This window comes from Pleurodeles waltl, chromosome 9, assembly GCF_031143425.1.
Source record: "Pleurodeles waltl isolate 20211129_DDA chromosome 9, aPleWal1.hap1.20221129, whole genome shotgun sequence".
NCBI classification, from domain to species: domain Eukaryota; kingdom Metazoa; phylum Chordata; class Amphibia; order Caudata; family Salamandridae; genus Pleurodeles; species Pleurodeles waltl.
The window spans coordinates 159,487,799-159,513,479 of record NC_090448.1 but is presented as its reverse complement, the minus strand read 5'-3'; the positions used below and the strand labels follow the sequence as shown (position 1 = coordinate 159,513,479).

Sequence of the window (25,681 nt, the reverse complement as noted above, 5' to 3'; positions counted from 1 at the left end):
TTAGGGACTTGGGGCCATATGTACGAACACTTTTTTCCCCATAGACACAGAATGGGTAAAAACCTTTGCGACATCTGGCCCTGGGATACTGCAGGGGCAGTAACTGACCTAAGGGGAATTGCTTCAGGTTATCTGGTAACATGATCCACTACTCCCAGTACGTATTGGTGCCCCGATGCTGTAGGAGGTTCAAGTGGACCGACAATGTCCACACCAACCCTTTCAAAAGGGACCCCCATCACTGTAAGTGGAATGAGGGGGGCCTTTGGATGGCCACCTGTCTTGCCACTTGCTTGACAGGTCACACAGGAGCTACAAAACTCCCTTACTCTCTGGGACATATTGGGCAAATAGAAATGGTTCACTAATCTGTCCAATGTCTTTCTTTGTCCCAAATGGCCAGCTAAGGGGATGTCATGGGCCAAAGTGAGGATAAACTCTCCAAACTCCTGAGGCACTATCTCTCTCCTAGTGGCACCAAGTTTGGGATATTGTGCCTCAGTGTAAAGGAGTCCATCCTCCCAATACACTCTGTGGGAGCCACTGACATTTTTCTTCTCCTGTTCAGCAGCTTACTCCCTAAGGTCTTCAAGAGTGGGACAAGTCTTTTGTCCCTGGCAGAGATGTTCCCTTGAGGGTCCCCCTGGGACCAAGAGCTCTACCTGGTAAGGTCCCAGCTCCATGGACTCAGCTCCCTACGGGCATTGGACATCTTCCTGGGAAGGGAGGTTCTGTTTCTTGTGCTGCACAGAGGCTGGGACCCATGTCCTCTTACCTTTTCTCTTGGAAGGTTGGGCCATTATTCCAGGCTCCAACACTTCTTTTTCATCCTGTGCTCGGCTCTGTGCTCTTGTTTTTACACACACCAGTTCAAGGATTCCCAGCATGGCTGCATGGGTTCAGAGTTATACCTCAGCCCATGCTGAGGACTCCAAATCATTTCCTAGCAAACATTCTACTGGGATTGCAGAAGAGACCACTACCTGCTTCAGGCCAGTAACCCCTCCCGATTCCAAAGTCATCCTTGCCAAGGGATGGACCTTAGTTTCATTGTCAGCATTAGTGACTGGATATGTTTGTCCAGCCAAAACTGTTGTAGGGAAAACAGCTTTTCTGTCACCATGGTGACACTGGCACCTGTATCCCTCAAGGCTTTTACTTTTGTCCCATTTATCAAGAGCTGCTGCCTGTATTTTTGCATATTAGGCGGCCAGGAACCTAGTGTGGCTATATCCACCCCACCCTCAGAGACTAAAGTGGCTTCAGTGTGAACCCTGAATTGGTGTGGCACATTGATTGATCCCACGTGGAGACTGGCTATTCCAGTGGAAACTCGAGTAGAAGTTGAGGGACTTTTTTGGGGACAGGCCTTATTTCCAGTTTGGTGTCCATGCTGTCTACAGGTGTGACACCAAGCCTTCTTGGGATCAAAGTTTTTACCCATTTGGGACTGTGAAGAGGCCAGGGGCCCACCCTCCTGAGCAGGTTTCTGGGGCTCTTGAGAAGACTCTTTAGTTTTGTCCTTTGATGTCTCACCACCCTTCCCCTGGGAAGGCTTTGTGATCACTTTATTTTGGTCACCCCCAGTGGAAGTCTTGGTCACCCTTGTCTTGCTGCAGAGGTCTGCCTTCTTTCCCAATTCCTGGGGAGAAATTGGACCTAGGTCTACCAGATGTTGATGCAACTTGTCTATGAAGCAGTTACTTGACAGATGTTCTTTTATAAATAAAGTATACAGCCATTCACAGTCATGCACTCCACTGCCAGTTATACAACCATCTAGTGTTTTGACTGAGTAGTCAACAAAATCAACCCAGGACTGGCTCGAGGTTTTGTGAGCCCCCCTGAACCTAATTCAGTACTCCTCAGTTGAGAACACAAAGCCCTCAATCAGGGTAGCCTTCATGAGGTCATAGGATTCTGCATCTTTACCAGAGAGTGGGTGGAGTCTATCCCTACACTTAGCAGTAAACAGTTCCCAAAGGAAAGCTCCCTAGTGAGAACTGTTTAACTTTCTGGTTGCACAAGCCCTCTCAAAAGCTGTAAACCATTTGGTGATATTGTCACCGTCTTCATATTTTGAGACAATCCCTTTGGGGATTTTTAGGATGCCAGTATTCTCTCTGACCCCATTTATGTTGCTGCCACCATGTATGTGTAATAAACCCATTTCTGCTCTCTCCCTTTCTATAGTTAGGAGCAGTTTCTCCAAAGCTAACCTTTTGGCCATCCTTGCTAAAAGGATGTCCTCCTAATTGAGGCTGCCCTCAATGTTCACAGAGGAACTGGACTCCCCTGTGGAAGAACGAGAGTCACTGAGTCTGATTTGTGAGGACCGGGGTCGTGGATCCCTGGTCTGCCTAGTTAGGGTAGGAGGAGGGAGTTCTACCTCCTGATCCCCAACTGAGGGGAGGTCTTCCTCTTCAGTAGGGTGGTCCCAGGCGTACTCTGCCAAGAGCTCCTGGAGCTTGACCTTGGTAGGGTTGGAACCAGTTTTAATCTTTCTTAGCTTACAGAGGGACCTTAGCTCTGTCATCCCTAGGTGAAGGTGAGGGGTCAGGCTGAGTTCCATCACCATATGCTCTGAGCTACTTCATTATGTCTCTAAAAGTTGGGATTACTTTTTATGAGCCCTTAGCGACCTTCCCTGACCAAAGGACCCTTGGTACCAGGGGTACCTTTTACAAGGGACTTAACTGTGTGCCAGGGCTGTGCCAAATGTGGAAACAAAGGTACAGTTTTGGGGAAAGAACACTGGTGCTGGAACCTGGTTAGCAGGGTCCCAGCACACTTCCAATCAAAGCTGGCATCAACACTAGGCAAAAAGTGTGGAGGGTAGGGGGCGACCATGCCAACAGTGTTATTTTCCTCTCCCCTCAGACGCCTGGAAGAAGCACTGCACCTGCAGCCCCGAGGCCTGTGAGAAACTGACCACCAGTGCAGCAATGACCAGCAGGTGGGCCCTCACCCTTGCCCAGTCGGCGGCTTGCCCGAGAGCCCCCCGTGACCTGCCTGCAGCGCCTAAGTGACCCTCGAGTCACTCTATAGAGTTCTATTGAGAACCCGACACCCTGTTTGTACACGGCCGCCCCGTGCCGCTGAGGGTGTGGTTTGAGTGCCTACTAAGGGCATATCCAGTACTCCTCCAAACCCTCCTGGTCTGCCCTCTGACAATGCGGGTACTTACCTGCCAGCAGACTGGAACCGGAGTACCCACTATCTCCATAGGCGTCCACTATATTTTGGCTCCTGTTTGACCTATGCACCTGCCACAGGCCTAGAATGGCCGAACTGGAACTCCAAGAGAAGTGCCACCCCAGACGAGGACCCTCCGTTCAATCCCCAAGGAGCAGGAGTCGCACAAGGAGAGCACTGCTGCCACCGGGGTAGGATCCAGCCGGCCTTCGCCCAGCAGCGCATCCCGCAGATTCGTCATGTTTCCACACCTTTTCCGGCATGCTTCAGCCCAGCGTCCAAAAACAATGTGGCGGGCGGCACCCCAGGCTGATCTACAGGCTGCAAGCCTCAGACGGCCATGGCATCTCCCGGCCTAGGCGAGGAGTCTCTGATCAGTCCTCAATGTGCACAAAGAGGGCCCTTATGCAGCAGGGCCAGGTTCCAGCTGGTCTCCGCCCAGCCGTGTGCCTCTGCAGCTTGCCGTGGTCAGAGACCTCAGTCGCCCAGGCCGTGGTTGTCCTTTTTCCGCCCATCTGATTCAGCAGAGACCTATGACAGCAAGGGTGATCCGCTGGGCTGAGCAGGCAAAGCTACATTGGAAAGGCCTTTGTCACCCTCGGGTGCAGGATTATTCCGGATGTGGCAAGGAGTGTGGAGGAGCTCACTAAGAGCGCGGCCTGTCGGCTATGTTGCTGGCCACGCCCCTATCCACCAAGCATCTTTAAACCGCCATCCCTCAGCATCAGGACCACTCCATAGAAGTAGGGGTTAGGGGTGGTTGTCCTGGAAAGTTGGAACTCGCACCAAAAACACTCTGGTGGACAGGTAACTGTCCACAGATTTCTCTTAGGCCTCCTAGACCTCTGTCTTGTCAGATTTGGTTGCCCAACCTGGTTTAAAGACACCACTCCTACAAACTTTTCAAAAGTTTTCAAAGTTTGGACTTGCCAATGTTTGTTTGCGGTTGATGTCAAAGTTTTCAAATGCTTTAAAAATTCATCTCTCCGGAACCCTCTGGTGGATTTCGATCATCAAGGACTCAAAAAAGTCATAAAATTATACTGTATTTTAAAAATAGTTCTCGTCTCTTTCTTGTTTGATGACTTTCTTATTCTGTGTAGTGTTGTTACATGGTTTACACACTGTTCCTTTGCTAAGCCTTGCTGACCTGTACCATAGCTACCAAAGGGTTGACTTGAAGGTTAAGTAAATAACTCTGAATGGCCCTAAGAAGACAAATGTGAGTGTACTGCATGCTAAAGCCACAAACGTATCATACAGTACCCCAATTTTATTTTTCACTTTTGCAGTAAGTTTCATTTAATAAGAATTAAGAGAACATAAGCACAAGAGGCAGAACACATTTTAGGATACAGCATTAAAATAGCTCTTCTTAAACTCACCTGTGCAGTTCTCCTGCCTGTCGTTTCATTTCTTCTGTTAACAAAATTTTCTCCTTTTTCATGGAAAGGCATTCTGATTGTAGGGCAATGCAATCTCCTCTCAATTTCTCGAGATCTTCTGTTAATAAAGAAAATGTATGTTAACAAAATCGTCAAATCACTGAGTATTTTAAATAAATTCCACTCGCTATACTGGATGGAGTTAAAAATAAACTCGGTGGAACAGTGCTAAATTTGGAAACAAAAACGTGTCAGTGCCCAAAGCTCTCCTTTGAAACACGCGGCTGCTTCATTTAAATGTGCGAGCACTGTATACTTAGGCAGCGTAATTCTAAAGCCATCTAGTGCCTCTTTAATCCATTTACAGCTACTCCCTGCCCCTTCAGCTCACTCTTGCAGCTTTCTGCTTTCTCCTTTTGTGACGCTTTTTTTGTTTTTCTCTTCCTCCGTCTTTCCCATATGTGTCTTTTACTCGCAGTAAATACCTGCTGCAGAGAACTAAGTGCAGGCCCTCAAAAAGTGCTGGTGCCCCCCCACCAGAAAACACTGGCTCAAATTAAGCACTGCTGTGGTAGGAAGCTAAACATCCATTTCAGACAGTGAAATGAATGGACACAACTAACTTAACAAAACTACAAAGCACAGCTTTAAGAACAGAAAAGGATTTGATTTTCTAGAGTCACTTTTTTTTAAGTGATGTAATTTTTTGACAAAATACAATATAATAGTACTTAAATGCAGTGAACATTGAATCATAATTCAACATGAGTATGACTTTTGAAGTTTATCTGTTGAGTCGAGGGAGAGGATGGGGGGGAGGATAAGGCGATGGGACAAGAAAGAATAGAAAGACGAAAAAGAAAAAGGGGGATATAAACAAAAGGAGGGGGTGTTGAGGCACCTGGGGAGGACAGAAGGGCATGTGGTAAATAGAACTATGAACCATATCTGAATGATAACAATAATAATAATAATAATTTTTATAACAACAGCGGTGCCCTAATCTACATCATAGCAGTATTCCAGAAACCACCCTTCCTTGACAGCTACGAAGCACATCCAGGATGTGGAAATCTGGGGGTACCTTGAGCAGGTCATATGGCTTGTCGCACCACAGGGGCCATGTTGGGAGGGGTGGTGGAGGATTCTATGGTGACTAAGCCGTGGATGGGAGGTCTGGTCAGTGGGTGGTTAGCGGTGTCTCTCAGCCGCCTGTCCCGATGTGCGCAGGGATTCGCAGGTCTAGAAGAAGGGGGACGCAGTTTAAGCCAGGGTGGGACTGGAGGCATGTACAGGGTATCTACTGGACTAACAGGAAGGATGGAAAGAGATAGTTGTGTCTATCAACTGAAGACGGAATATATAAGTGCTGTATGCCGTAGGTTCAAGGAGTATCGAGTAAGGTATAACATGGGGGGTACAGCTTTTTAGAGGTAGAGAGGAGCAAGATAGAGTAGTGTGTCTTGGAAGTGGTTGAAGTAGGTTATAGTGAAGGGGAGAAGTGACAGGCCAGAATAATGGAATTATTGAGGCAGAGAAGTAGAGTCCATAGAGTGAAGGAAAGGAAGAAAAAGGGGAAAAGAGAGGAAAGAGAGGAGAGGAGCTGAGGAGGGCTGAACTAAGGACATCCAACGTCCGGCGCACAACGCAACCTAGGGGAGTCAGGCGGGGTGGATGGGGTGGGGGGGGAGAAGGGCGGGGAGCGGGAGATTTTGTATTAGTGTTAGTAATGAACATGAAGGCGAGCAAGTAGTGACCTCCCTATGAAGTATCGGTGACAAAGGGCACCCATGTCTGTCTAAACAGGTCGACTTGATCTTGCATATTATATATGGTATGTTCATAGGTTGCAATCCGGACAATTGCCACCATCCATTCCTCCAGGTTGGGGGAGGCAGAAGATCTCCAGTGACGTAGGACTCAAATCTTGGATGTCGCTAGGTCAGTGTGTAGTAATCAGCGTTGCGGACGTGACAAATCAGGGAGATTCTCCATGTCATGAAGACGTATGAGAAGAGAGGAGAACGGTGTCCAGTGTCAAAGAGGCTTTGAGGGTAGTACCCACCAAATGCCAGAGGGGTCGGACCGAGGGACAGTCGCAGATGATGTGGGACAGATGGCACCGGGTCTCCGGGCATCGGCAGCACTCTGCATTTGGAAGAAGATCCACCTTGTTTAGTTTTGCAGGGGTCCAGTACCAATTATGGATTACTTTGAAAAGGCAGAACTTTAGTTGGGCTTCCCGGATGCCCGTTTCTAGAGCCATCATTAGCTCTGTCCAATCCTCTTTGTCGAATTCTGTTTGGAGGCGCGTAGGAACCTGGCTCTATACATGCTATATCAAAATGACAGTGTGCACAGAGTCCAGTGGTTCCCCAAGAGGCTTGAGAGAGTCACTAACAGATAATACTTATGCTCTATTTGTGGTAGTGGGGTGGAGCAGTTAGGTTTATCAGAGGGTAGCGTTAAGCATTTGTTGTACACACACACAAGCAATAAGTGAAAACACATACTCTGAGCAGACGATATGGAGAGTTTACGTCACTAAACTCGGTTACACGAGCCTGGCACAAAATCCTAAACAGACAGGGATTGATTGGCCTTATTGTACTCCCCATATGTACCGTTGGAGTGGTGCACTTGGTTCGACCTGTGGCGCGATCAGAAATTGATACAGGCCATGAGCACCTTAGGTATTGGTACTATGGGGGAAACTGTTTGTGGAGGACATTCATGAAAAAATGGAACTCAATAGAGAATCAAACAACCAGGCCTACTGCGCTGCTTCGATATCAGTATCACAGGGTTAGACATGCTATGGCTGCACTGTTGGATGATGATATGCGCGAACCCCCGGATGTACAGGCTCTCTCTGTGGTGGTGTTGAACTGTAGTGTAGCCATTTTTAATGTAGCTTTCTGCGCGTTTGCTTAAAGTATTAGGCCTCTGTGCACTTTGCCCTAGATGCATTTTATTTAGCTTCGCACTGTTATTTTACAATAACCAGTTTCACGGTCTTGTTTTATTTTCTTCTATCACACTGTTTAGCTTACTTCAGCACTGAAGTTCTCAAACAATACATTCTTGCTCACTCTGTGCTTCAGTCAAGGATACAGTCTGGTACATTGCCGATAGACGTGGTAGAAGTTTAGTCTTTAGGGTTTGTAGAAAGTAGACATTCTTACGTAGGGACGTTTCTTAGAACACCGGCATGTTAGTTAGAAAAACACTTCCCAGTCCTGGTACACGTAAGAGGAAGATTCCGACCAGGAACCCACAACTAGATGCTGACTGCCCTGTTGCAGATGCTGATCCCAATCACAGGCCTTTGCTCAGGTATGAGGGTCGATGTCCTCCCGGGGGAATCTGAAAGGCAGGCTTAGAGCTTCACATGCTGTGCTCAAAATATAACTTAGAGAAAGAACGTAATCTAGTTGCGCTATGATAGCATTATTCTTATGTTTCACTCTCCTTGTTACTATTTCAATCCTACTGTGTTGTATGGTTCTGGTTATTGCGGGTCACGCCTTGTTATCTAAAATGCAGTAGTTTTATTAAACCAATCTATAAAACTCAAACTGCCTTTGTCATTTATATATGAGACCACACTGTGTATGAGGGAACTGGTTGTGACCTGAGTGACCACGACTTCCCTGTGAAGCACATGTCATGCGCTCAGCTGCTCAATTGCCTCTTCCTTTTGGGAGAGATAAAGCACTGCTAGTTAGCCGGAGCTCAACCCGGATTTGGGGTGACAAGGGCCCTTCGCCGTGGGTCAGACTTAGTCCCCCACACTGTGAACGATCTTGCCACCCAAAAATTCAGTAGTCTCATTAGGATAATGAGAGCCTACGCGACATGGCACCGCCAACAATTGGTCTGGCTCTAATTTTCGGGTCCACCAGTTTCTCTCGGTCTCATATACTATAATGATCCCCCAGATACTTTAACGAAGACGTCTGTGGCACTGAGGACTTCCACCACTGCGGTATAGGTAACCCTAATTATAGCGGATGGTTGTTCAAGCTTGAACCTTAAAAAAAAAAACCCAGTCTTGGTGTGCCTTCTCTGAACTCTTGCTGTTTTTCTAATGGCAAATCCCCAGGTAATACAAATATATCTTAATATGAGACAACCGCTCACAGCACATTTGCTTGCACATAGTCTTACGATCCAAGGTGCTCCAGTCACGTTTGTGGTGGCCGCCCACGCAGCCTATAGAACAGAACTTTTTTACTCCTGGGTCACATTTCCAGCAGTTGATGGGAATACAAATACATTTCACACATATACGGTTGCGAACGCGCCTGGCCAGAACAGGGCGTACGCATACCTGGAGATACCTCTATCTTATCAAGAACATAATAATTGGCTTGATGGCACCCTACCCCATACAATATTACCGGTAAGGTTAGGTCCACTGAGTAATGATGGTCCGACCTGGCCTTTACTGCCACATATACACCACATCCTGCGGTTGCAAATATGCCGGTTGCTGAAGTTCGTCGTTTATACACAGACTTAACAGCTGCATATTGACGCTTAGTACAATTTGTGATGCAGACACTAAATACAAACCCAGCACGTGCTGCTCCGGCACAACCACATGCAGTAACACCAGGTATAAACCCGGTGACTGTGCACTCTATTATGGGTAAAGTTCCAGCAAAACGGGAGGAGACTTCATTTTGGCTGGCACAGAAAATCAATACACTGGAGGCGGTATTTCCCCATATGGGACCTCAGGACAAACATAGAATATTAACTATGTGTTTACCATTTGGCATGGTTCCCACAGTGGAACATTGTAATACATGGGGCACGGTGTTTGCCGCGCTCTATACAACGGCAGACGGTACACCGACATTGGCCAACTTACCGGAAGTGATTAAACAGATTCAGGATGAATATGGGGCTGCCCCGGCATTAGATTTAGGAATGCAACTGATGGGCAACTTTGCCACGGTTTCTTCAATAATCCTAAGTAATCTTAAAGGGGAGGCAGTTGCACTTGCGTCTTCGTGACGTCCTGCAACTAGATCAGGAGCAGGAACTGCCAAAAATAATAGCGGGAACATATTCCAGTATCGGTTGAGATAGCCTAGGGGCTAGACCGCAAAAACCTCAGTTTCAGGGAAAAATTAGTAAAGAAAATGCTAAACAGCAACCTGAGGGTAATAAGAAGCGCTGGGAGAAAAAACACCTAAAAAAGAAAGGGGAGAATCTCCACGTACGGAGACCCCGCAGAATAGGTATAATCTCAGAAATAGGGATAATCTAAAAACGCCTGATAGATATCAATTCACTGATACACGCCAATCTCGTTCCTTTCAGGACTCATCGGAAAAGAGAAATGATAGAGGTGGGCGGTCAGAGCGGAGAACAGAGTACGTGAAACCAAGACAGGAATCACAACGCTCTTCGGAGGGTTCTGTCAAGAAGGAAGAGAAACCGATACAACAAAAACAACAGTTTAAAAAGAAAAAGGTGGCGGCAGTCTCAGTTAGACATGCCACTCAGGAAGAGAATTCTCTTGAAGAACAAGACATGGGCACTAGCACTGCTAGACAGCGCGGCAGAGGTCACAATAGTTCGCCGGAATCTTCTAGAGCACCTGGAGGTGAAAGCAACTGATGACTTCATACAAGTTGAAACAGCGGATAAGCGTGTCTCTGAACCCGATAGGGTGTATACAGTGACTTTAGAATTGGAAGGAGACATTGAACGCACTATACACGCAATCTTTTGGGATCGCGTAGTCAAGATATATGACATTTTGCTGTCTGAACAGGATTGGCCGCCTGATTTTGTCTGCATCTGCCCAGTAGGGGAGGAGGTTATTAAACCTTCGTTCTCGCCCCTTGTTCCAGGGGAACTCGCAGAGTCCTATTGCATCAAATGGGCTCTAGCACAAGCACCTGCCTTATACAGAAATCATGTAGGGTGGGATAGGGATTCTCCATATCATGTAATTACGACTAAAGGTGAACCTCAGCCACAACTGCAGTATCCCATAAAACATGAAGCAAGGGCACCGGTGAGGGAAATACTTACACAACTGGAATACCAGGGGGTGATTGAACCCTGTGTCTCACCGATGAATAATCCCTTATTCCCTGTAGCTAAACCGGACCATTCATATAGAATAGTCTTAGACTACAGACATTTGAACGGACATAGACGTACATACGCTATACAAAATTCACATAGCGCCGTACTGATGAACAACATTGTGCGGAAAAAATATTAAACGACTTTAGACATCTCAAATGAATTCTTCTGCCAGAATATAGCACCCGAAAGCAGGGATTTGACAAACTTCAGCACGTTAGGCTCCCAGAAAAAATTCTGTTGTTTGCCTCAGGGGTATAAGAACAGCCTGGGACTGTAATTTTACACAAGTTAGACCCTGAAGCATTGTCATATGTAGATGATATAAATCTCACGGATAACGAGTTGCTACAACATTTAAGACGAGTAGCCCGCATTGTTGTGGGGTTTGCCGACATTGGCTACAAATGTAACTTTCAAAAATCTAAAATTGCCTTCCTCAGCGTCATATTCTTGGGATGTCGAATGAAGGTAAGAGCCTAGCGCCCCAATTCTTAGAAAAGTGTGCACAATTGCAACCACCTAATACGATTAGGAAACTCCAGTCATTATTGGGCTTTCTAAATTTTGACAGAACGTACATTCCTGAATATGCTACACGCATTAAACCTTAATATGAATTAATCCGTCCTGATTTCTCAAGCAAATTCTGGACAATTGAACATACACATACTCTTCGGGAGTTACAAGCAGATCTTCTAGCGGCAAAACATTTACATACACAGGACAATAAGACGCATTTGGTCATCAGGGTGATAGCTGGGGCCATTGGGTTTACGTATGTCACATTTAATGAAGGTGAGACAGTCCCGATTGGATACAAGTCCCAATTGTATTCGGCTGCTGAACAACGATTTGCACCCACAGAGAAAATTCTCACTGCTGTACAGATGGCTGTTATCAAAGAACGACCTCTTGCCCAGGGTAAACGCATTGTCGTTTCCCCTATTCCGGCCCTGGAGGCTGTTACAAAAGCTAGCGTTCCCAACGCAAAAGCACTGCACCCGCGATGGATACAATGGGCTACGTCTTTAACAGCCACTGATGTAGATTACATTTTTGACCCAAAATTACAAACTCAAGAATTTCTGCAATATGAAGTTGAATATTCTGTTCTCGCTGACACGTTGCCTATTGATCAATATCAAGTAGTTATGTACACCGATGGCTCTGCGCAACCGGCGGTAGGAACAAAACACCAATATTCTGCTGCATGTGCGGTAGTGAGCGGCCATATGAAGGGGGGGAAATTCTGTCCCCAACATACTTATAGACAGACCTTAGGGGATTGTATGGCACAATTGGCTGAGCTGAAAGCTCTATTGATGGCATTAGAACATACAGATCCGACACAGTTCACACTGATCGTTTGTGATTCGTATTATTATGTCCAGTCTTTTAATGAATAATTACATTTCTGGCGCTTGAATGGGTTCAGAGATTCAAAAGGCAACACCATAAAACACAGACTACTGTGGGGGAAGGTAGCAGACCTGAAGGAGACACTACCCAAAGTCCATGTTGTACATACTCTTGGACACCAGCGCGTTGGAATACACGTTGCTGGGAATACTTTGGCTGATGAAGCAGCAAAGTCGGCAGTGGCGGTAGCCACTGTGGCTGCAGTGACTCGCTCGAGTTCCAAACCAGACACAGAGATTCTGGCTGCCATAAAAGCTACGGTTGATGGCACGCCCTATCCTAAAGGATTTCCTAATAAATACCAATACTTTATGGGAAGTATGCTAAACGCTGAGTTTAAAATACCTAGCGTAGGCGTACCCGACATCCCCAATAAAGTTGTAAGACCACAATTGATTAATGCAGCGCATGAGGGAGTGGCATCTGCACATGCTGGCGTGGCCGCCACAATTTCGCTATTACAGGCCCGTTACTGGTGGCCTGGTCTCTATAAAGAGACTAAGCAGTATGTCCTTTGGTGTGACATCTGTCAACAAATTAAAGTTTCAACAGCTAAGCGCCCGCCACAGACACCCCTCTTAATATCAAACAGACCATTACAATATGTGTACTTGGATCATTGCGGTCCACTAACACTGGATAGTGCATACAAATATACACTAGTCGCTGTTGATTCTTGCTCCAGATTTGTGAGGGGGTGGCCACAGCGCTCGGCTGACGCTCAAACTGTTATTAACGATTTGCGTGTCTTTGACGGCACATATGCAGTTGCAGCATTCCATTCGGACCAGGGCCCTGCTTTTGCCTCAAGGGCATTCAGGGACACCATGGCTTCGTTGGGGATCCAGCTCCAGTACTCGTCTCCATTTCATCCCGAGGGAAATTCTGTTGTGGAGCGATTAAACCGCTATTTAAAGCAATCCATAAAAGCAAGAGTCTTAGGTACGGGTTGTAGTTGGCTAACCCACCTGTATGGAGTTCAGAGAGCACTAAATAACCTGCCTAGAAGGTCCCTGGGGGGTCGTACTTCATATGGTTGCCTGTTCAGAACACAAATGTTTGTTCCGGATCTTGATGTTCCTGGTGTGGAGGCGGCAGAAACGCCTTTTGACATAAATGATCGTGTCACTGTTTTGCAGGAATTACAACAGTTCCGTCAAGATAACTCTTCTAAAACTGCTGCCGCCACAGGAATTAAGGATGTGCCAGTAACACCTACTGGTTGGATTCCCAGAGTTGGGGATCCTGTGCGTGAAAAGGTCGCAGTGAAAAAAGAATTTGGCCCTTCTTATCGAGCACCAGTCCCTGTGTTGGGGATACACGGAACGAGAACTGTTATTTTACCACCGTTGCCAGGTGCCAAAGAAAATTGCTTTGTTTCTATTGACAATGTCAAGTTACAACATGTGGCCGATTCTACACAGCCGACCAAGAGGAACGTCCAGTATTTCCCGAATCCCTCTCACTACTGGGGAAGATGGTCCGCTTCAAGTTATCTATACCAACACTGTTGCCTCTCCGAGCTTGGGGAGGGTGGATGATGATCTCGCATTAGTTCCACTGACAACAAATAACTTACAAACATTTGATCGAATCACTAGGACTACTGACGTGACGGATGGTGCTATCTACAGTGTACCACTGAGAGAAACACCAACTCCTCCATTGAATACAGCAACACCTTTTGCACTAACTGCCTCTGGGTACTTTGCCAACAACAATGATGGTCTATCGGACTCGTTCGCCTCTTCGACTACTGACCTGTCAGGTCCACATAAGCTGATGTGTTGGTTTAAAGATATGTATTTTGTTTTTCCTTTGAACTATCTGTGGCTCTTATTGACTATGTCAGCATTTTCTCTCTGGATAGGGTTTGTCATTACCTTATTTCTGTTGATACATGGTCATTTTCTTCCTGAGAGATCACCGGTTGAACAGGTGGAGGAGGTGTTGAAGCCACATTTTTCATCACATTGGGTTTGAAGAGACTTGTCCTTTCTGAAATTTTTTGCAGTGCCAATTCCGGATGGGATTGTGTGGGATAAAGTACTGTTTGATATATACGGCCCGACTGAGATAATTCAAATACCGTATGTCCTAAAGTTGATTCCATGATGACTGAATTACAATATTATACTGTCTATGAAAATTAAGATGTTTACCAGTTTAAAGACAATTATGGTGACATGTTTTGCTATAATTATTATGGGCACCATTTTATACACAAAGCAAGTAGTCCAAAAACGATATTTGACTATACGCAATGGGAACATTGCCCGACTCCCCCACAGGGGAGTTCCAAAACTTATTCTGACAAATTTACGTAGTTTTCTGGGCATCATCAAATGAATGCTAAGTCATATTATTTTAAGTTAACTCCGTCTAAAGATAAGCAAATGTTGTTGACTAATACGAAATTCATATACTCAGATTCTTTTGTTTCCAGACTGTCGATTGAAGGTTATGAATATTGGTCTAATAATGTTGATTTGAAAAGTGTTTGGGGAACAAAACATTGGCAGACAAAGGGTAGAGAAACATTGTTTAGAACATGTCTCATTCCCGTCCAAATGATTTTTTTTAAATGAAACAGTACAACAGACTAGCTGTTTGGGCTTAGCAACGATTAGAGAATTGAACATGCCTAGTATACCTGTCCCTGCAAAAATTAATAACTGGCAGAAATACATAAATGCCACTTTTAGTGAGCTTACAGACTGGGTCCAGAATGGTACATTTAATACTTCATTGACACGTCCTGGCAGGTGGTTATTGTGACCTATAGACACCAACAGGTGTCATCAACGTTTTGTCACCTCCTCTGGGGGGTTTCCGGATGAGTCGGGCAGACCCTCGCTATATAGCACCAGAACATGCTGAAATAATTACTACATATAGTGTGGGGCAATTGTGCCAACAATGGTTAAAATCATCCTTGCTAGATGCAGTCAAGACACATCTCACTCTCCTGTCTAATAACACTGACTTACAAGATTTTTTGTCAGGCCCGAAGACACCACGTAGGAAGCGTTTCTTGTACAAAGTATACAATGAAATATGGAAACTTTCCCAGCAGGAGGCTGCAGCCCGGTTAAGGCAGTTAGATCAGGAAAATTTTAAAAAGCCATTAGCTGTTGTGGATAATGGAATTCACACCTTGTCCGACCAAATATATATGATTAACAACATTGTTTCTTCTGCTATAGACATTATACGATCTGATATGTCTTCTTTATATCATGGACAAAGTCAGACCCGGTCCATTATGCAGTTGGGTTGGGCACTTCAGACATTGAAGGCGGGTCGCGTTCCGTGGCAGCACATCAGTGGCAGGTAGATTTTGTTTCCTTTAATTTAACGCGACAACAACAACTAATGGCTAAGAAGGAGGCGACTTATGTCATGCTCAACATTGAAAAATTAGAAAGATTGCCTTTTACCGTGGCCGAAATACCATCTGCAGAGTGGTTAATACACAGGGTTATTAATCTGCCTATTTCTACGTTACAATTCACTTCTTGTTTGAAACATGTTCCAGTAGGCAGATATGAGAAGTTGGGGGATAGTTCTATCCATGAGGTGTGGGAGCTTCCCTTCTTGTACAAATGTCTCAAAGGCATGAAAGAGGTCTTTCTTAGCGGTAGTGAATGCAAGACTTCAGTCAGCCATTCGATGATTTGTAAGCAGCTGTCCTTGCATGGGGCATGTAATGCCTCGGTTGCGAACTTGGCTTGCTATCTGAAGAGAGCTCCGGTCCCCTTGATTAAACGCACATTCCAGGTGCTTTCAAACGGCAGCTACGTCCTCCTCAATAGTGAACACTGTTGTGGCATGCGGGCCAGAATAGTTTACGTTGTTTCGGTCACTAAGGTCGTTACTTGCTGCAGGAGTGTGTTGTTTCCCCCACTAAATTAAGGGAGGTAGCAAATATCTAGCCTCACGTTGCTACTTCCAAGGTGAATTTCGACAAGTTAAGTAGACTAAAGGCTTTATTGTTTCAGAAGCATGTGGCCCTTACATCTGCACGCGAGACCTAGGCACTTCAGGTGGCAAGGTCATCAGCGGAAATACAGTCCCTGTTAAATACCAACTTTCTGAGCCACTTTGGGGAACTCGTGGGATGTATATTTAATGCGTCCAGCATGGCTGGATTAGCAAATTTTTTCAAAACCGTTGGTGTCGTTCACACCTTCTCTTCCATATTCGGTTTAATACCTTCGGCTATTCATTCAATTTTCGGAAGCATTTTTGGGGGATTTCCGATAACTTTGGCTTTATTAGCTGGCATTTTGCTGTTGCTTTTCCGCAATGGCTGTCTCGCCGCAACAAGGAAGAATGGGGCGCTCCCATCAGCGCATCTGTGTTGTGAATGCATGATGCAGCACTTTGGAGCAACACTCATGGAACATTTGGGGTGTGACTGGTCTCTGTCATTCAGACCGGTTGGATTGTGTGCAGCCCGTGTTTCGGTGCCGATTTGGAACATGCACTGGACGTCTGTCTCTCACAGCCACGCCCCCCAGTGGTTGATACTGAGCTGTTGATGTTCCCGATAAGGGCTCATTACCAGACATGCGCACTGCGGCTGCGTTTGCTTCGTGAGGCTGATTACGAGATACCCTTCCTGGAGGAAGTTGATATTAACTCGTTCACAGGCTCTGTATGGGATGTCGCCTTGGTTGACACTGGGGCTTTGGAACACACCTGCTCCTTGATAGTCTTTGGCGTGGATTTTCCGGTTTTGTCATCTGCCGAAGTGGAGAACCTCCTGCTTTCCATGATCACTGTTTAAATTGGATCTGGTCTCAATTAACACTGTTACATGAATTTGGCTCTTAGCCGCATGCTTATTTTTAAATTGAGGATTAATGTGCTTTGGTGTCCTCTTGACTTGTTGAAATTCCATAGGTTTTAATTATCTTTTAGCTTAGGGCATTTTTAGCTTCAGCTTAAACCACTTTCTACCGACAAGGGGAGGGTGTACTGTAGCCATTTGTAATGTAGCTTTCTGCGTGTTTGCTTAAAGTATTAGGCCTCTGTGCACTTTGCCCTAGATGCATTTTATTTAGCCTTGCACTGTTATTTTACAATAACCAGTTTCATGGTCTTGTTTTATTTTCTTCTATCACACTGTTTAGCTTACTTCAGCACTGAAGTTCTCAAACAATACATTCTTGCTCGCTCTGTGCTTCAGTCAAGGATACAGTCTAGTACATTGCCGATAGACGTGGTAGAATTTTAGTCTTTAGGGTTTGTAGAAAGTACACATTCTTACGTAGGGACGTTTCTTAGAACACTGGCGTGTTAGTTATCAAAATACTTCCCAGTCCTGGTACACGTAAGAGGGAGATTCCGACCAGGAACCGACAACTAGATGCTGACTGCCCTGTTGCAGATGCTGATCCCGATCACAGGCCTTTGCTCAGGTATGAGGGTCGATGTCCTCCCGGGGGAACCTGAAAGGCAGGCTTAGAGCTTCACATGCTGTGCTCAAAATATAACATAGAGAAAGAACGTAATCTAGTTGCACTATGATAGCATTATTCTTAAGTTTCACTCTCCTCGTTACTATTTCAATCCTACTGTGTTGTATGGTTCTGGTTATTGCAGCTCACGCCTTGTTATATAAAATGCAGTTGTTTTATTAAACCAATCTTTCAAACTCAAACTGCCTTTGTCATTTATATATGAGACCACACTGTGTATGAGGGAACTGGTTGTGACCTGAGTGACCACGACTTCCCTGGGAAGCACATGTCATGCGCTCGGCTGCCCAATTGTCTCTTCCTTTTGGGAGAGATAAAGCACTGCTAGTTAGCCGGAGCTCAACACGGATTTGGGGTGACAAGGGTCCTCCGCCTTGGGTCCGACTTAGTCCCCCACACTGTGAACGATCTTGCCGCCCAAAAACCAAGTAGTCTCATTAGGATAATGAGAGCCTACGCGACAGAACCTCAGCGATTGGTCTCCTGTTTATATACGCAAATACAGACGGCTCATGAGCTGCTGGCTCATGAGCTGGCAGCGGTGCGGCTGGAGTGGCAAAGAGAGCTAGAGGTACAGATAACAGATGATCAATGGCACTACTGCTGCTCTGTTACACGCACAATCTCTCTGAACGGCAGACATCGCCTCATTCATTTAAAATTCTTAACTAGAGTATACTACACCCCTCTTATACTCCATTGATATGAATTACGGGCGGAAGTGAGCTGTCCTAGGTGCGATGAGGAACTGGCTGGCTTCTTGCATATGTCCTGGGCCTGCAAAGGGGTGCAGGGCTTCTGGAGAGCAGTGTTTAGCGAGCTGGAAACAATAGTTGGACAGCGACTGGACCCTGAACCAATAATAGCACTTCTGGGAGGGGATAGACAGTTACGGAAGACATTCAGAAAGCTGTTAGCGACCGGGTTGCTGCTGGCGAAGAGATGCATCGCTATGCGATGGGTCCGCGGTCCGGTACCAACAGTGGCAGACAGGCATAGAGACATGGTATACTGTAATACACAAACAAATAATTATATTGAACTGCTCCCCCCCAACTAACAGGCCTGCGAAACATTGGGATAGCTATAAACAATATTTAATTGACAAAGAAACGGGTGAGTCAGAGGCGAGTGACTCTGTGTGATAGGAGGCTAAAGAGCTGGGAGTTGTGTGAGTGTGGCCAGGTACCTTGAGGTCACATGTAGGTGGAGGGCTCTGGGCCAGATCATGACAACCAGTGTCCGTGTTTTATGATTTTGTATTGTCTGTTAATATATACTGTACATGACTGCAATTGAATATCTGTAAGTGGAACTATTCAAAGCATAAATAGAAGTTTTAAAAAAAAACATAAGTGAAAACACACACTCAATGACTTAACTCCAGACCAATAGGTCTTCATACAGAAAAATATTCATTTGTTAATTTATTTCTAGAACCACAAGATTGATTTAGCAGGTAAGTGCATTAAATGAAAGGTATTTACACAGTAATACTTAGAACATTGAATGGAATCAACAATGTACATAGTTTTCTATAAAATGGCAAAAATCTATTTTAAAAGTGGACACTGCAATTTTTAACAGTTCCTGGGGGAGGTAAGGAAAGTACAGTTTTTGAGAAAAGTAAACTTACAGTTTCAATCTCCGGGGCATAGGTAGCCCACTGTTGGGAGTTCAAGTTAACCTCAAACACCCAGCGCCAGCAACACAGGGCCAGTTAGGTGCAGAGGTCAAACAGGAGCCAAAATAACGTGGGCCCCTATGGAGACAGGGGGTACTCCGGTTCCTGTCTGCTTTGCAGGTAAGTACCCACGTTGTCGGAGGGCAGGCCAGGGGGTTTGGAGGAGTATTGGAAGGGCCTCAAGTAGGCACAGAAATCACATCCTTAGCGGCACGGGGATGCCGGGTGCAGTGGCAAACAGGGCATCGGGTTCTCAATAGAACTCTATGGAGGGACCCGGTGGTCACTTAGAAGCTGCAGGCAGGGCACAGGGGAGCTTCTTGGGCAAGCCACCGACTGGGCAGGGAGGCGGGCCACCTGCTGGTCACTTCTATACCGGTGGTCGGTTTCTCTCGAGTCTGGGGGCTGCTGGTGCAGTCCTTCTCCAGGCATCTGATATCTTCGTCCCAGGCAGTCGCGGTAAGTGGGAATCCTCGGGATTCCCTTTGCAGGCGTTGTTGTGGAGAGGTCAGCCCAGGGAGGACATGTCGTCAGAATCGCCAGGAGGTCCTCTCTGGCTGGTTAGTCTCTCTGGACACGGACCGGGGGTGTCGGCTGCAGAGTAGTTTAGACTCACGCTTCTGGAGTGAGGTGGGAGTCCCTTTAAAGATGGTTTCTTTTTCTTCTTGTTGGACAGGTCCGCTGTCCACAGGAGTTTCTTGGTCCTCGGTGATGCACGCAGTCCTCAGGAGGCTTTTTAGGGGGTCGCTGATCCTGCAGAACGCGTAGCTTCTTCTTTTGCAGCTTTTTGAAGCAGGAGACGGGCCGGTCGTCAGAAATCTCAGGGTCTAAATACTGAATTTAGGGGTGTGTTTATGGTCAGGGGCAGTAGCCAATGGCTACTGTCCCGGAGGGTGGCTACACTTTCCTTGTGCCCACTCCCTCTGGGGAGGGGGGCACATCCCTATCCCTATTGGTCCTAATCCTCCAAAGCAAGATGGAAAATTTCTCATGGAGAGGGGGGCACCTAAGCTCTGTGCAACTTAGTGGTGGTCCTGGCTGAGGGGGGGGGGGGGGACGACTCCTTGTTTTTCTCATTATCCCTCTGGACTTGCCGCCAAAAGTGGGGGCTCGTATTGAGGGCAGGCATCTCCACTGGCTGGAGTGTCCAGGGGCATTGTAACACCAGACCTGAGCCTTTGAGGCTCACCACCAGGTGTTTACAGTTCCTGCAGGAGGAAGTCTGAGGCACCTCCACCCAGGACAGGCTTTGTTTCTGACCACAAAGGCACTCACCCCATGTGGTCAGAAACTCATCTGGAATTGGCAGGCTGGCATAGACCGGTCAGCCTTACAATACTAGTTGGGTTAACATACAGGGGGCATCTCTAAGATCCCCTCTGTGTGCATTTTCCAATAAATCCCACACTGGCATCAGTGTGGGTTCATTGTGCTGAGAAGTTTGATACCAAACTTCCCATTATTCGGTGTAGCCATTATGGGCTGTGGAGTTCGTAATGACAAACTCCCAGACCATATACTCAGTATGGCTACCCTGCACTTACAATGTCTAAGAATTGACTTTGACACCGTAGGGGCACAGTGCTAATGCAGCTATGCCCTCACCTGTGGTATATTGCACCCTGCCTTAGGGCTGTAAGGCGTGCTAGACGGGTTGACTTACCTAAGCCACAGGCAGTGGTTTGTGGGCATGGCACATTAGGGGAGTGCCATGTCGACTGTCTTTTCTCCCCACTAGTACACACAAGCCGCAAAGCAGTGTGCATGTACTGAGTGAGGGGTCCCTGAGGGTGGCATAATACATGCTGCCGCCCTTAGGGACCTTCCCTGGCCACAGGGCTCTTGGTACCAGGGGTACCTTTTACAAGGGACTTAACTGTGTGCCAGGGCTGTGCCAATTGTGGAAACAAAGGTACAGATTTAGAGAAAGAACACTGGTGCTGGGGCCTGGTTAGCAGGGCCCCAGCACACTTCCAATCAAAGCTGGCACCAACACTAGGGAAAACGTGGGGATGACCATACCAACAGTGGCATTTTCCTACAAGGCATGCCTGCCATTATAAGTGCAGTGCTTCAAGGAGAGGTTGTGAGTACAGATGTTGTGTAATAATATCATATATACCCGCCATCACGCACTTGGAGTAACCCCAGGATTTAAGATAGGATACAATAGGGCAAACCTGGAGGGTCCACAGCGAAGTCCCCATACTACGTCAGAGGCAGTGCTCAAGTTGTAGATACTGCCACTCTTGGTTGGGGCGGAGGCCGTATTCCTCTCTTAGGCGCTCAAACGGTCAATGATCTGGTCCAAAGTTTCAATGCCTGCTGTGCTCCAGTGCGTCCAGTGGAGGTTAAGTCCTCTAACCTTTAGACCTTCATTTCCCCAGAGAGCCTGAGAATGGAACAGGGGGTGTATGTCCAAGAGACGATGTGCCCTGTGCCAGGCTGCATGCATCGTCCTCAACATCAGGTTGATGGGGCGAGAGTGAGGGGTACAGGTATTATATAGACCGCTAAGTCCACCCCGATGTTAAAGTAGTAGTCACTCCGTTGCGACCCATTGTTGCGGGTCCGGTGTCCCAGGAAGCATATACGCTAACTGGGATAGGTAGGGGACTAGGGCATAGTGTTCTCCCGATGGGAGCCCCATGCCACCATAGGAGTGGCATGCCATGAGTTTCACGGGTGATGGACGGGGGCGGGAGGTACCCCACACAAAGGCCTTAACCGCAGCATCTATTGGTCTCAGAATCAATAGCGGCATTTGAATGGGAAGCATGCCTAACATATAAGTGAAGCGCGGCAATGTGACCATCCGTACTGCCTGTACCCTGCCCCACATGGAGAGCCCCAGGTGGGACCATTTCTCAAAGTCCAGCTTCATGCGTGTAATGAGTGGGTCCAAGTTGTCTGTCACCATATGTCACCATATAACACTCCTGATGCAGTGAGTAAGGGCCATATATCCTGCAATTCCGTGGTCTGTTCCGAGCGTAGGTCGGACGGGGGTGGTATCCATTGCCTGGTCTGAGAAGTCGTCCTGGTAATAACGTAGGTCCTCCGGATCATAGAAATCTCGTGACTTGCCATCTTTAGTGATCCACATCTGCGCTAGGTCAACCAAGCCATATTTCACCTCAAGTTGGCGGAGTTGGGGTCGAAGCGCCAAGAATGCTTCGTGGGGGTTGTTGGTCTCCTTCGAGCAGGCTGCAGTGATCCAGATCTCGTAACCCTCGGTCCTGTATGGGCCGGGGAAGTGGGCCGCTAAGAGGAGTTGCCAGGTGGGGGTCGAAGGTTAAAGCTGTGAGTGTTGGAAGGGTATTTTGCAAAAAGGCTTGAATGTCCGCTCCTTACTCTTGTTCCAGAAAAAACTGACATTGTCCCTGCGACTTCTGTCTTCCAAATATATGAGCTTACTGCGTAGGCATAGGATTTCTTGGTTTCGATAGGGCACAGTATTCAGGTGGTGTGATGCGTTGTTCCAGCCTCAGAACTAGGGTTTCAAAACCTGATATTTCCACTTGTATGGATTTCGTCTCTGACGCTAGTAAGGATATATTGGAGTCCATCCCTTTCTGTCTGTGACCTAGAGCCGAGATTTCTTGGAGTATACGTTCCATAGTGGTTTTCCTCTTTTGAACCATCACTTTGTCCATATACATAGAAAATTTTAAGCATTCCTTTAATCAACTTTTGTGTGTTTTATGTAATGCTCTAAGTGGCAAGGGTATGCCCAGACATGGGTCTTGTGCTCACTGTGCAAACAGAACTGAGCTATATGCGACTAAGTTGCCCTAATCAGGGTGAAACTAGTCTTAGGTTACTCGTCTTCTGGTTCAGGAGGGACACAGCTTGGCAGTTTGGGCTGGACTGTCCTAATAGGAGAAAGATCAACAATGATATGCACATTGCTGGTTCAAATTGAAGTGGCATGGTGAGCAAAAGCATGATTGGTTGGCAGACTATCCTGAGAGATTGCCAGTGGTTAAACAAATAACAAGCATTTCTCCCATCACCTTTCCTGCTTTTCACCTACATCATAAAACGTACATTAACCATACAAAATCATGAAGAACTGAATGGGTAAAACTACTGTGTCACCAAGAAAATATATTACATTACTGAGCACGCAGTTTAATTAGTGAGAAAAGTAATTTCAACTTTATAATAGTAACCATGTGTTTAGTAATAATCTTTTGTTCACATCAGCAAAATGTTTGTTAACAAAAAACAGACCTGCACTTCCTAAGACTTATAAAATGCTTCAAATTTCATTGTATCCTGTTCACGAACATTACAAATAGTGAAATAATATTTAAATAATTCTTAAAAATTAAACCATGGTCACAAAAATATTTCAATATGTTACCTATGTTATGAGGTAATATGTGACCACTATCTGCATCTTACGAAGAGTAAAAGGAAAATAACGTAAACAACTGAAATAATGCCAGTCTTTCATTTGCAAATGTGTGCGAAAATTACCAAACAAATTACAAAATGTATTAAAAAATATGCTGACATAACTATTTCCTAAACACATTTCTCCCCAAAAATGCAAAAAAAAACGAATACCAGTCATGTTTATTTTTAAAGGTAGAAATAAGTGTCAAACAATTAAAAGAAACAAGCATTTGCAATGCCAGTAGGTCAGGCTTAAGAATGCAAGTAGTTTTGTGACACTGGTGTATTTAGGCACCATACATGCCCTCTATCACTCATCCTTGCACTTATGCATTTATTCATCCATCCATTGACTCATTAGTGGTTAGTACTGCCTAGAGAGACGTAGTACCCTTTTAAGAAATGGAAGGGAACTGTAATAGGAGAAGAGTGAAAAATAAAGGACCAGCCAATCAGCCCTGACACTGAAGCACATTAATTCTCAGGCAGATGTACCCATGTGAGCAGACAATGGCGTCCTTTAGAAGGTGAGAAAGCCAATGAGTGATGTGGGCTGAACCATTACCCCACTGCAGTAAGCGATCATGGATGAAAGTAGACTGTAAATGGCTCACAAACAGATCAATTGAAGAACAAGGCTGCCCCAAAGGCCCTCTATGATATATATCTGGTACTTGTGCCCCCACCTATTCCCTAGTATATAGTACTTCGGTACCCAGGGCATTGGGGCACCAGGGGTTCCCAATGGGCTGCAGCATGTATTGTGCCACTCATAGGGGCTCATGCAAAATGTGTCTGCAGGCCTGTCCCTGCAGCCTGCGTGAAAAGGTGCATACACCCTTTCACTACAGGTCACTGCACTAGCCACTGTAAGTTACCTCTATGGTAGGCTCTCCTAGCCCAGAGGGCAGGGTGCAGGTACCTGTGTGGGAGGGCCCCACTGCATGAAGAGAGGTGCCCCTAAGAACTTCAGCTCCATTACACTGGACTTTGTAAGTGTGGGAGGCCATTTTACACGTTTACTGGACCTGTGTCCCGCTAAATAATGGTAACTTCGAACCTGGGCATGTTTGGTATCAAACATGTTGGAATCATACCCCAATACTGTTGCCAGTATTGGTCATGTGATTCCATGCACTCTGGGGGCTCCATAGAGGACCCCCCAGCATTGCCCTACCAGTCTTCTGGGGTTTTCCAAGCAGCCCGTGCTGCTGCCACCTCTCAGACAGCTTTCTGCCATTCTGCTGCTTGACCAGCTCAGGCAGAGGAAGGCAGAACAAAGGATTTCCTGTGGGAGAGGGAGATTACACCTTTTCCCTTGAAAATAGGTGTTACGTGGCTTGGGAGGAGGAGCCTCCCCAAGAAACTGGTTTGATGCCTTCCTTGCATAAACCGGTTTACACAAGTCCAAGGGCCCCCAGTCCCTGCTATGGAACAAAACTGGACAAAGGATCTAGGAGTGACCACTCCCCTGTCCATCACCACCTTAGGGGTGGTGCCCTGAGATCCTCCAGGTGGCTACCTGATTCTGTCATCTAGAATTCATTCAAGGTGGGCAGAGGGCCCTGGGTGCCTCTGCGTGGCCAGGTCAGGTAGGTGACGTCAGAGCCCCCTTTTGATGGGTGGTCACTCTGCTACGGGGACCAATCCCCCTTCCTGGGCTATTTAGGGTCTCTCTCTCGGGTGGGTGCTCCGATTCGACATGCAAGATTCCAGCAGGACTCCTCTGGATCATTTACTTCATCTTCTGGACACTGGGACTGCAACTGGACCCTCCGGGAACCGACAATCTGCAAATTCAGTGACGACTCTGCTCTGGAACACTGTTTCTCCAGATCCTTCCAGCAGCTGCAACATTTCCCCGGCTGTGCATCCTCTGAGGGCGATGAGTCTTCAGCCTGCACAAGAAGTAAGAAGAAATGTACCTTGGAGTGAAGGAGTCACTCCCCTGCATCTGCAGGCACCAACTGCAACGACGACCGGCTACGTAGATC

The 25,681-nt window shown here is 46.5% G+C and overlaps 1 protein-coding gene across 6 annotated transcripts in view; it reads right to left on the bottom strand.

The window, feature by feature from the left end:
- Positions 1–25,681, bottom strand: part of SLMAP (sarcolemma associated protein) — a 793,819-nt gene that overhangs the window by 148,542 nt on the left and 619,596 nt on the right. For all 6 annotated transcript variants that reach the window (XM_069206475.1, XM_069206474.1, XM_069206478.1 and 3 more), the window contains one exon: positions 4,581–4,698. In XM_069206475.1, coding sequence (XP_069062576.1) covers positions 4,581–4,698 — 118 coding nt within the window. The remainder of the gene's footprint in view (positions 1–4,580; positions 4,699–25,681) is intronic.